Here is a 12717-nt window from a genome sequence, read left to right on the forward strand (position 1 = left end):
AATCAAGAAAGAAAATAACATAAAAGCAGAAATTACCCAAAATTGTGTCATTTCACATTCCTAGCATTTTTAAAAGTTCAACATGATTCTGCTACTTAAAAGTAAACTGCCAATCCCCGGTTGAAGCAGGCAAAAAGATGTAATAAAAGGGATCTAAATGTTTTAGTTCTGTCACAGTGTAGATCAGGACCGGCTAAACTACTTTTATTTTGTCATCTTTTTTGACTGATTTTGATTTTAACCAATCGGAGATGTACTTACCCACTATGTCACTACAACAGCCAATCAAATCACCCGCTTTCCAACATGGGCATGTCCTGTTAGAACAGCTGGTGAAGGCTCGTGCGAGGTGGGGGTAGACCGGAGCCGTTGGTCGGTGGTTGATGGGGGAAACAACAACTAGCTAGGCATCATGAGGGTCCCTCAAACACTGATTTGGGCCGCTTTTCTCGTCCAAAAGGTGAGAGAGACTGCCTCTGTTTCGCCGAAAACTGTTTGGCTGTGTATGCGTGTTGCGTAACGGCACGTGGTCGACAGTACCAGATTGTTTTTTTCCCTAGCCGTGTTTCGGGAAGAGTAGCTTGGATGCTATGACGGTTAGCTTGCGGAGATCACCGTGGGCCCTAGAAACCCACACATCACTCACCTTTAGATGCAGCATTAACGGAGCACGATTATCGCTGATTCACCGCATCACCGAGGCACCACAATGTTTATGACAAACTGTATTTCAGTATCGGACAACAGACAGAAGATCGAGAAATATTAACCAACAGCTCACGTTAGGCTACAGTTAAAGAGGAACTGGTAACGCGGCTGAAATTTGAGGGTTAAATATTTCACTGCTGATTATAATGTCTGCGTAACATAGTGAAACCAACTGTACTTTGAGCTGCTGAATCAAAGTATAACTAATATTTGACTGGTAGTCATTTATCTCTGGTCTGCATAGCGTCAGACACTTTGTTGTTATAAATAGAAAAGTCTTTAAGGTGCCAATTTCTGTAGTGTGCAGGTTTAAATAGGCCTTCGTTAACGCATATTACTACAACTAATCATACTAAACATACAGTTGCAGGTAAACGTTTTACAAAATACAAGCTCTTAAAAGGATTTCTCATGGATTGATGTGTTTTATGGACCCATGAAGTAATGAAATCAATCAAATGTAGGGCCGTACCCTGTTCTGCCAGATGTCAGATGAAAAAGCAACAACAGTTCAAGCGCTGCTGGAAATCCAAAAATCAGATTTACAAACATCCCATTGACCTGTGGAGTGATACTAACTAACTTACGGTCATGTTGACAGGTGGTGGGAGAGTACGGCATGGCCCATTTCAGTGACAAGGGCAAGAGTAAAGGAAAGGATTACTGCATATTCTTCAACTCACAGTGGGCACGTCTACCTCAGGACCTTAATAAGGCAGTAAGTGGCTTGTGAATAACAAGAGTTAATTATAAACACTGTAATCATGACACTTTAAGAAGTACTTCAGGGTCACATGCAACAGTGGAGATAAACAACAGCATGCACTGGATCCAGGTGATCAATAAAATATGTTTCAGAAAGCCTCATAGAAGATGCTGAAATTTCATCTCCTCTCATAGCACCTGTGTGGCAGCTGCTTTCTGAACCAGCTGCAAATGTTAAAAGATCTTTATGACTGATAATACTGATAATCAATGTAATGAGCTACAGTAAGCCGGGAGGAAATAAAAGCACAAATTTTAATGTAAACAGTGTAACACTTAAAACTTGAATATAATTGTATCTGCTTGACAGGGATGGTTCAACTCATTTTCCACTGATTCAAGCATTTGTGAAAGAATAATTATATCCAGTCATTAGCAAGAAATTTGTTTTTTATTCATTTTAAGAGTTGAACCACAATAGAATTTCCTCTATCTCTGTTTAACATTGGAAACCTTTTTGTCCTCTAGGCACGTCTCCAGATCTATGACCTGACAACATCGGTCCTGTGCTCACCCTCTGACGTCCCAGAGGGAGGTTTCCCAAATTTCATCCCCATGGTGATGCGGGGCAACTGCACTTTCTATGAAAAGGTCCGTTTGGCCCAGATTAACGGCGCCAAGGGCCTGCTCATTGTCAGCAAGGACAGTCTGGTAACCTGGAATTAACCTTTTACATTTTAAGGCTCTTGCTTGTACTCATTGTGCATCAAGATTAAACTGACTCAGGCAGCTCAGAAAACAAAAAAATGCATGTTTTTTGTTTGTGTGTGTTTTTTTTTTTTTTCAGACACCACCAGCAGGAAACAAGGTGCAGTATGAAGAGATTGACATTCCTGTAGCATTGCTGAGCTACTCTGACATGCTGGAGATAAGCAAGGTGAGAGGTGGGCTAATTGACAGACAAACTTCTGGTTACCAGAGTGATACTACTGATGTATGACTTCCTCTCTTCATAATAGCTCATCACTGTTAATTAACTCAAAAAATTTACAGTCTGACAGAAGAGTCACACAGGGTGTAGTGGCAAAGACTCTCAGAACTGAGAATGTCTTTTCTGAGCTATAAACGAGTCATGCGCAACACAGTCAACACAGTCGCACTGTCATCGTGCAGAGATTCAAAAAGCGAGCTCTGCTCCTCTCCAGTTATACTTGTTATTCCCAAAGGGCAACAGTCAAATGAGTCTGTCATGGTCATGTTATGACTACACAGCATAAGTTATTGTGTCTAACCGATACAAGGTTAGTTCAAAACTCGAAATCCATTGCTCTTAGAGGGACATCCACACTATCAATCTTCTCCAACTCTCTGTAACAACAGGAAGATCAATACATCAAACATGAGTCAGACATAGAAGAACACATGTACCGTATGTACTTGGAATGTACATCCTGTACCTTACATTTACCCACGTAGAAGAAAACTACATTGTATTTTTTCATTACACATGTATAACTCCCCATGGTTTATCATGTAGCAGACAAACAAAAATACAAAATGGATCATTGCCGACAGCTGAATGATTCCTGCTCGATGGCTGTGTGTGCTCCATTTTTTTTTCTTATGAACTGATTTAACAAAATCTGTAGGCCTGGCCCAACCTAATGCTGTTTCTGACTCCTACAGACTTTTGGTAAAGGACAACTTGTTGCCATGTATGCACCCAATGAGCCTGTGTTGGACTACAACATGGTGATCATCTTCTTGATGGCAGTAGGAACGGTTGCCATTGGAGGCTACTGGGCCGGCAGCAGAGACAGCAAGAAGTAAGCAGACACAAGTTGGGAACTGTTTGAACGTATAGAAATAACTGTCCCTAACTGCACCGAATTACAGTATTAGTGATGTCCTAGAAGTGAAACTCATTTAATCTCAGTTTTTATTGTTCTTTTTTATTTTCAGTCCCAATTGCATAATAAGTGGCATAAAAGTAGTGCTATATTAATTAAGATCTTTGTTTTCGTTTTTTTAAGGGCCATGATAATTGCTTGTCTAAAAATTATGTTGAATTTTGATTATTATGCTAGGTGTTTTGTCATTTGTGTAGGTTATTTCACACATTTTTAGCTCAGTGTTTTCTACTGTATAATCAGTAAAAATATTTTATGACAGGACACAAAGTTCTCTCTGTCTGTGCGTACCATGCTGTTAGTCCTGAGCGCTAAATTTAAATCAAAGTTAATTCATCAGGGGACTCATCTCGGGGGAAAATTAGTCATAGTTTTCTTGGCAAAGTACTACAAGTGCATGATTGCTCAGTGTTTCCTTTGAAGAGTGTGTGTGCGTCTCTTCTTTTCAAACCAAGCAGTCTGCATTGTACGTCCGCAGTTCCTCTAAAGGGCAGTGTTGTTTGTTTGAGGCCGAATGAGTGACTCACTGGCTTAAGCCAATCCGAGTCCGTCCTTCCTGACGGAGTTGCCAAGGTGACTGAGGGCACAGTCAGATGGGGTCTCTGACGCACAGGACCACAGGCAAAAAACATTTTGGAATATGAGTGTGTTTTGAACTCAGGAATGAAGTGAATGCCAGCCAGTTAGCTGAATGATGGTAAATATTGACTGTGGATGCTAGGATGGTCATCCTGGCTGCCTTGGCAAGACACCAACCATCAGTGAATAATGTTTAATAAAACAAATGAAAGACAAACCCCAAGAGGCTGGCAAACTGCATTCTTCTCAAACTGCTTTATAAGGTTGGCACAAGAAGATGAGTCTTTATAGGTGCTGATCATTGGGCTTTAGAGTTACGAACATACTTCCAGTGTCCTAAAAGCTGAGGTTAATTCTCCTCCTGCAGGCGCTACATGAAGCACAAGCGGGACGACGGCACAGAGAAACAGGATGAGGAGACGGTAGACGTCACCCCGATCATGATCTGCGTGTTCGTGGTCATGTGCTGCAGCTTGCTGGTGTTACTCTACTTTTTCTACGACCACCTGGGTACGACACACAGTACATACACGCACTCCCTGTTTAAATAAAGGTTATAATAATAAAATTACATCTTTGATCTTAACACACACATTATAACGTAAAATATCCTGGTCCTCCTCAAAGATACTGGTTCACACTTAGGGGGTAAATGCTTTTTGGCCAGATTTACTTCCACGTGACTATTAATGGTTATTTGAGTCAAGTATGTCCAGTAGTTATTACTGTTGGGGATGGTTAACCTCGTAAAGTCAGTCTTTTTTTTTTTTTCTTCACTGGTCTGGTATGGTATTCTCTGGCAGCAGGCTTGGGATACAGGCTGTGCAGCAGATGACCCAAAGTGTTTTCCTCGTGTGCCAGATCTCAACTCAAGGTCCATTTGCTTTCAGACACGTCTTGCAGACATCCTTGGCTTCCTTGACTTAGACAAGGCTGAATGGATAAATGCACCACTTAGCAGGCTGCCATTTGTCTTTTCTAATTTTTAAACAGAATAAATATAGTGGCTGATTTGGAAACACTGACAAACTTTTCCTCAGAACTCATCCAATGATACTAAAATATATTTAAAGTAAAAAGGTAGTTGCAGCAGCGACATCTGATTTAAATCATAACTGACATACTGTAGACTTAGGTTTCTTGAGGGTTAGTCTGTCATCAGGGTTTGTTGGTTGTTCCTCGCTCCAGGCGCAAGACAAAAGGAGACTGAGGTTGTAGCTCCTAAATTTTGGAAATCTCTCCTACTGGACTTAAGATCTGTGGATACTGTGGACACTTTTAGAAAGCTGCTAAAGATCTATTTGTTTAATTTGCTCTGTTTTTTTGTTATTTCTTTTTTATTCTTTTATTGTGAAGCACCTTGTGACATCTGTTCTTGCAAGGTGCTATGTAAACAAAACTTGACTTACTTACAGTATGTGTAATATGGTTCTTAGCAGCTAAAATTCCTCTGAGATTGATCGTTTATGCTCATTTCCTCAAGCAGAGCTGCTCAGTCTCCAGCTGTACATGCTGTTTGCAGAAGTGAATATGTGAAACTCATGAGTGTAAAGACTGTCAGCACTAAAAAGAGCTTAATGGCTCAGATAACATTTCACTGATACATATATTAAACTGACAGCTGCTACTAGACTACTTAGTGCCTTAAGGAGGCACTGAAAGATCAAATTCACCAAAGAAGTGTATTTCCTTAGGAGAATATAAGTGGATATCATGCAATAATATGTTCTAATCTCCTACCTTCCTCCACTGTGTCCTCACTGTTTAGCCATCTGGGTCATCGCCATCTTCTGTGTGGCCTCCTCTGTCGGGCTCCACAGCTGTCTGTGGCCTTTCGTCAGGAGACTTCCTTTCTGCAAGTGCAGGTGAGATTGTTCACATCAGGATGGTTTCACAATGCGAACTGCCTAAAAGTCTGTCATCAGCACCTACCATATTTTTTCTAAATCTCCATATACTTGCACTAGCCTAGTTTTGTAAGTCTTGTCTACAAATGTACCTACTCTCAAACATAAACAAACTGCTCTTAAACTGTTGCAATCAAGCCTGTTTTTCATATCAACAATCAGCCCAAAAAAAGCCTGTGCACTGGTGATAGGATATGTTATGTGGTGACTAACAGACTGAGATTTATTAACCGATTTGTGGGGCATCTTGTGATCACAGGATCCCAGAGAACAACCTGCCATACTTGCATAAGCGTCCACAGATCCGCATGTTGCTGCTGTCGGCCTTCTGCATCGGAGTCAGCATCACCTGGATGGTATTTCGCAATGAAGATCAGTAAGTGCAAACAGAAAAAGTGTCAAATTCACTCTTTTACAAATGCACACAGTCACATACCTGAAAAAGTGTTCTCCACTGTGGTGTTGTTTGTTGTATGTTGGGTGACATAATGGTGTCTTTTTTTCCCGTCAGTGTGTGATAACATGTTTGAGGTACACTATATGATGATGGTGTTGGCTGACTCACAGTCCTGTTATGTGTCCTCCAGGTGGGCGTGGGTGTTACAGGACGCCCTGGGGATTGCCTTCTGTCTCTACATGCTCAAAACAGTCAGACTGCCCACATTTAAGGTGGGCTGACTTTCTCATACACATAAACCATGATAGATATAAACTGCAACAATGTGGAAAGTGTTTGTAAAGGATTTGACAGTGTTGTACTGATTAATAAATGTTTGGCCTTTGTACTGTATTAGTATTTAATGTATTTTTCTGTCTTTCCTCTGCAGGCTTGCACTTTACTACTGACAGTCCTGTTTGTCTATGATGTTTTCTTCGTATTTATTACACCCTTATTTACTAAGGTATGTCAAGACATTTTTTTTCTCAAACCTATTCAAGCGTCTACAGTTTGTGTTACCGCATCATACTTCTGTTACCCATGGCCTTTTGTCCACAGAGTGGGGAAAGTATAATGGTGGAGGTAGCGGCTGGTCCCTCTGACTCTTCCACACATGAAAAGGTGAGCTTGCTTTCAAATTCCACAACTCCCTTTGGGTGGGGTGGGGTGGGGGTTTAGTCTAGTAACTGAAACATTAAACACATTTACTACTGCACCTCCAGCTCCAGCTGTCTCTCAGCTCAGAGGAAAAGTAGTTCATAATAACACTAATGGTTGTGTTTTCTCCAGCTTCCCATGGTGCTCAAAGTGCCACGGTTAAACTTTTCTCCCCTGGCTCTTTGTGACCGGCCCTTCTCTCTCCTGGGCTTTGGCGACATCTTAGTACCAGGTAATTAAATGTGTCATCGCACCACAAACCACTCAAACAGCCTAAAGCTCATCATGTGGTCACCAGAAAATGATTTAACCATAATTGACCACAGTCACTCTATTTGGTCTTTTCTTGGAGCATAACACTTTGACGTGGTTGTCAGCTATTTAAGCGCAGAACTTGTCAACACCCATAATAGCTGCACATTTAATGTTACATAACTGCACATTCAGATTTAGTTCCCATAAATTAATAACTGCACAATAATCTCATTTAGTTTATCTGCTATATCAGACAATATCCAGTGATAATATCAAATAATGTAAAGTACAGTAAAAGACTTTAGTTCCTCTAATAATCAAGATTGTGTCTGATGTCTGAGTGTAATGATATGGGGCTGAATACAGTAGCCGCACTTGTACTGAATGATCTCCTTGCTTTTTTTCCCTGTCAGGTCTGCTGGTGGCGTACTGCCACAGGTTTGACATTTTAACACAATCCTCCAGGATCTACTTTGTGGCCTGTACGATCGGTATGTACATGGGCAGGGGTCTTGTGAGCACTGTAATTGGTGAAATGTTTGCCATACTGTTATGATAAGCCCTTTTTGGACAGGATAAACATTTAAAGGGGCGATGTGTAACAAATGGTCAACTGTCAAATTCACACTCCAAACAAAAAGGGGGCAGCATAATACAAAAGAAAGTTGGGGTGTCCACCTTTATCCTAAGAAAGAAGGAAATTAAATTTTTAGTCCCTCCTCCTCCCTCCCTGGATGCTACGTTGACTCACTATTGCCTCTTGAAAAGTGGTATTACAAAACAGGCTGGGGCTGGCTGATTAGCATGCTAGCTTCAGAAGATATCGCTGACAAAATGTCAAAACTGTTGTTTTTAAGTTTAGTTAATTTTGTAATGTTTTAAACTAAAATACTTTGATATTGCCCCTGTAAAAGGGGAGGCAGTGAATAACATATTCACTGTACTCCTCAGTAATTCAATTTATCATTTGGACAACATTTTAACCATGTTACAAAATTACAGGTCTGTAATAGATAGGACAAGCTGTAGGACTAGCAAACAGATTACTCCAGCAATGTAATTGTGGCTGTAATTATAATTGGGGTGGGGTGAAATTATTCTCACATAAACACTTTGGACAGCATTAAAATCACTAACCAAGCACAGGGCAGAGAAATAAATTTAGTCTGAACGGGACTTTTGAGTGAAAACCAGCATCTTAAGTGATGACTGGACTTTAAATGACTGGACTGAATTTTAAAATGTTGACCTTCTGTGTGCTGTCTCACTTTGTCTCTCTCCTGTTAGCTTATGGCATCGGTCTGCTGATCACCTTTGTGGCTCTGGCCTTGATGCAGATGGGTCAGCCGGCCTTGCTGTACCTGGTGCCTTGCACTCTGCTCACCAGCCTCACTGTAGCGCTGTGGCGCAGGGAGTTGCCCCAGTTCTGGACCGGAAGTGGATTTGTGGTGAATACCAGTTTGATATGACTGCCTACAGCCGAAGAACAAAAAGACTTAAAAAGGCAACAAAAGAAAACAAACAAACAAAAAATCTAGTGTTAAATAACATGCAGAGTAAAGTGAATTTCAAGTTGAGTAACCCCTTTCAGTAACTCCATTCATTCCAACTGCCTCTTTCTGTTGTATTGTCCCCCGCTTCCTTCCCATCGCTGCTCCATGCCCTTCATTTTACTGTCGGTGTGCTCTAGTCTGCTGCTGAGGGCTCAGCTGTCTGTGAATGTCACTGCAGGTATTCTATCTTGGCTTGCTATTTTACACTCTACCATTAAAACATCCTGATCCTAATTAGGGTTGAATAGGGCCTGAGCACCGATGGTGCCAGGGCCAGAATGAAGGTGCCAAGGCCGGTTTGAATGGTGTTCACATGCTGAATGGTAGCCCAGGCCTCGACACATCAGTCAGTATCGAGTCATAGTCCCACTGCCACCTACTGACAGCAGGAAGTCAGCCTAATGTGACAAACGTCATATGTTTTACATTAAGTTTACAAGGTATAGTGTTCATGCGTATACAGCATGACATATAGTTGGTGGGAGTTTTCTGGTGCCACAGCAGACGCAGGAAGTGGCACCGAACTCCTTGATGTAGTTTACAAAACACATGAAAAGTCAGAACCATGTCCCTGGCACCATAGGTGCAGCAAACCTATTGTTTTTGTAGGGAGTCTTTTTCTTCTTCTTATTATTCCTCTGCTGAATTGCATATTTAAGGGGCTTGGGATCCTGGAAAGCTCACTACAAATGGTACATGTCAGAACTGGCCAAAATTTCCCTGCATTAACACCTTGGCTGCCACTTGCCCTACAGACTCAAAGTGCAAGGTCCTGTTAATTCTTGTGAGATGTATTTTTGTGTGTGTGTGTGTGTGTACATCCACATCTGTGATAGACTAGTGATTATTTAGCAAAGTGGCATTGGTTAGCATGTGTGTTGTGTCTAGTTTCATGGGCCTGAAACCTCCTGTGGATTTTTCTGGATAGGTTTTCCTTTCCATGATGCATATCTGGGACTGTTCTATTTCTGACTACAGGAATACCTCTGACAACAACATTAAGCACATAAATTTCCTTTAATTTGGTTAAACTGTTAAAGCGAGATGTGGACAGAGGAATGACTGTATATCTTTGGCTTTGTCTTATCTTGAGCTCCTCTGTATTTACCATTAGATCTAAGTTTTTAGCCAGATACACTTCAGTCATCTCATACAGGCTCTGTTCTTTGTCCCTTGCAGTCTGCCATAGTGCTCACACCGATCAATTGTACACAAACTGCAGCGCCACAGACAGAGGGGGCCTCGACTACACCGGAGCCACAAACCACAGAAGCTGCCAATCAGAGCGAAGACTTGCCCCAGCACCCGCCTCAGGAAACACCCCCGGCTGAGAAAGACGAAGACAAAGACAAATCTAACTGAAAGGACCTCTAGTGCAGCATATTTTCATTTCACTACATGTTTTATTTTGAGTTTTTTTTCTACATTGTGTCTCAGTCAAATGACATTTTAAGTGTGGACGTTTATTTTGCACTTGGTGAGAAGGGACGAGCAGAGGAGATCTGCGTTTTTCTGAATGGCTGGCTCAGCAGGGCAACGGGATTGGACACACAAGATCGGGGCATTGAAACTGACAAATTAAGTATAAAACCACCTTCCTCTACTAACATATTGTACAGTCTGTATCACCTGTACATGGAATGAAAAGCCAAATCTGGAAGCAACTCAAGCTTTTGAACTCTAAATACTCCCATGATGCTTTGCTGACCCTAAAGACCCAGTCACACCAGTGTTCGAAACGCCAAAATCTTTCAGCAAAAACAAATCAGTGCAATTGCTGAACTGAATATGTTTGGGTTTGGACTGTTGATCGGCAGAACAAATAAAATAGGAGAGATCAATGGTGAATGACTAATAATAACATGCTTTGGGGTGGATAGCGTGTTAGCAGTTAGCTTGCTAGCTTCAAAAGTTTTTCTGATAACACCGCTAGTAGCCACTGGCACTGAGCCTCTAGAACCAAGAATTTTACTGTTCCACTGTCTGGTGTGACTGGGCTTTAAAGGTCTCACTCTGCTTGAAATTAACTTTTGAACGAGATGCAGTCCCCTCAAATCTGAGGGCTGAAAAATTAAGCTTTCAAGCACTTAATTTGTAGCATACTAAAGCTTTAAGCATACTCCAAAAACTGTTTGGTACACAGACATCCTCCCACAGCTGCACATACACCTTCTGATGACGAAATTTACGTCATTCTGACCCTCTGGTATTCGCAAATGCAGAAGGTATAGCATTAGACTAAGGCCCTTATTTTCAAATGCACACAAAGACACACTACATAATCCATTTCAGCTGTCTTTATCCTTCCAATACATCATAAACTACACCAGTGTCAGAATATAAAGAACTGCAGTGATGGCTAAAGAGTTTCATAAACTTTAAAATGTGGTGCTATCATGGTTATTGACGGAGCCAAAGCTATTAGATATATTTTTTTTCAACTGAAGCATTTGTTGATATTTTTTCTTTTTACTTTTTGTTATATTTTCTTTTGCATGCTATGATTTTGATTTTGCCCTTTATATAAAAACTGGTATATAATCTACAGTGACTTTATATACATTATTGGTGCCCTGACTTTTTAAAAACATTGGCTACCACAGTTTTGTTCCCTGAGTAGTTATTCACATTATCTTAAGAACTGGTCTTGGCCTTTTGGGGTGCATGGTGGGAGGTACAGTAGAATGTGTCATGTGTATAAGGTACTTAAAAGTGACGCGCTGCAGTTTAATGTGTGAGCTGAGGAACGAGTGACGGGTTGTGTTACCAATGTTCCTAGAGAAGTTTATACGAAGCATTTGCAGAATATTTTTTTAATTTGTGTGCTGACGGAAGTTGTTGGGTCATATATTAATGTGTATTCATAATGGTTTAAAGAAACTGAAACCAAGGTGTCAGGATATCCAGTATTCATCCTGTTGGTGTCATGTTAAACACCAGAGTCCAACAGTCACTTTACTCTGTATACCATATAAACATATTTCTGATTCGTATTCATTGTCGATGCCTGTTAACCAAGTTCTGTGTAATAGTAAAAGTAACTTGGTCCGAGGTCAGATGAGAGCAGCTTAGTCGTCTGGATGTGTGCCCTCGCTGATTCAATTGAGCGGTGTTTTCTAGGACATGAGATTATTCATCCACCAGTATAATTTGTTGTCACCAAGTGGTTTTTAATGCCTCTGTTGAGGAATACATATATAATAAACAAACATTGTATTTGATATTTTGGTGTGTTTTGTTTTTGTTGCACAATATTACACAGAATTAAAAGTGTAGTTTGTAGGTTTTTAGAGGGATTTGATATGTTTGACTAGCTTAGAAAAATTTCCACAGCTTCACCCAGGATGCTGTTTGTGCTGCAACTTGGATATGTTGATATCCAACATAATTCAGCCTCTTGCAGTGATTTCTGAGTCTGAATGTGTCTTTTCATCGTGGCCTTCCAGCTGTGAAAAGGTCCTTTGCTGTTCAGGCTCTGCAGAGATGAACAGCAGTCTGACAAAGAGCCTCTTTGTTGCTTTGGGTTAGTCACTCAAAGTGGAGGACTGTGTGAGTTTCTATTTACTCTGAATCACTTATCTGATCAACTAACGTGTTTGTTGGACCAGTTTGCCCAAATTTTTGTTGCAGCGCCATGTGTGCCTGCATATGTTTTATCATTGGTAGCCTTGGTCACAATTAAACCTGGTGCCAGGTTGTACTTTTTAATGATTACAGTGCCCTGCTTGGATTCCCTGTGCTCCAGTCAAGTGACGTTATTAGACTAAAGTTAGCCCGACATAGATTTTGAGCTTAAGTTAGTGCAAGTTTTTGTAATGAAGATGACGAATGTTGATGCTTTCTTTTTGCTAATGTAGGAACCATAAAGGGGAAGTTTAATGTATCCGTCTCAAAGAGCGCCTAAAATCCAATAAGATACTAACTTGCAAGCACAAGATGATATTATGTGTGCAAAGGTTATTATCCTGCAGGAAAAGAATAAAAATATTTATAATTTGAGCAGC

The 12717-nt window shown here is 40.8% G+C and overlaps 1 protein-coding gene across 1 annotated transcript; it reads left to right on the forward strand.

Moving 5' to 3' along the window:
* The first annotated feature begins 331 nt into the window (after positions 1-331).
* sppl2 (signal peptide peptidase-like 2) lies at positions 332-11934 on the forward strand. The gene is made up of 15 exons (XM_041055885.1): positions 332-460; positions 1310-1426; positions 1942-2124; positions 2261-2350; positions 3100-3239; positions 4270-4412; positions 5671-5767; positions 6069-6185; positions 6397-6478; positions 6637-6711; positions 6807-6869; positions 7038-7137; positions 7574-7651; positions 8448-8608; positions 9893-11934. The coding sequence occupies exons 1-15, from the start codon at positions 413-415 to the stop codon at positions 10073-10075; spliced, it is 1677 nt and encodes a 558-aa protein (XP_040911819.1). The 5' UTR covers positions 332-412; the 3' UTR covers positions 10076-11934.
* Positions 11935-12717: the final 783 nt, after the last annotated feature.

The sequence above is a fragment of the Toxotes jaculatrix genome, chromosome 14 (genome assembly GCF_017976425.1).
Source record: "Toxotes jaculatrix isolate fToxJac2 chromosome 14, fToxJac2.pri, whole genome shotgun sequence".
Lineage (NCBI taxonomy): Eukaryota > Metazoa > Chordata > Actinopteri > Toxotidae > Toxotes > Toxotes jaculatrix.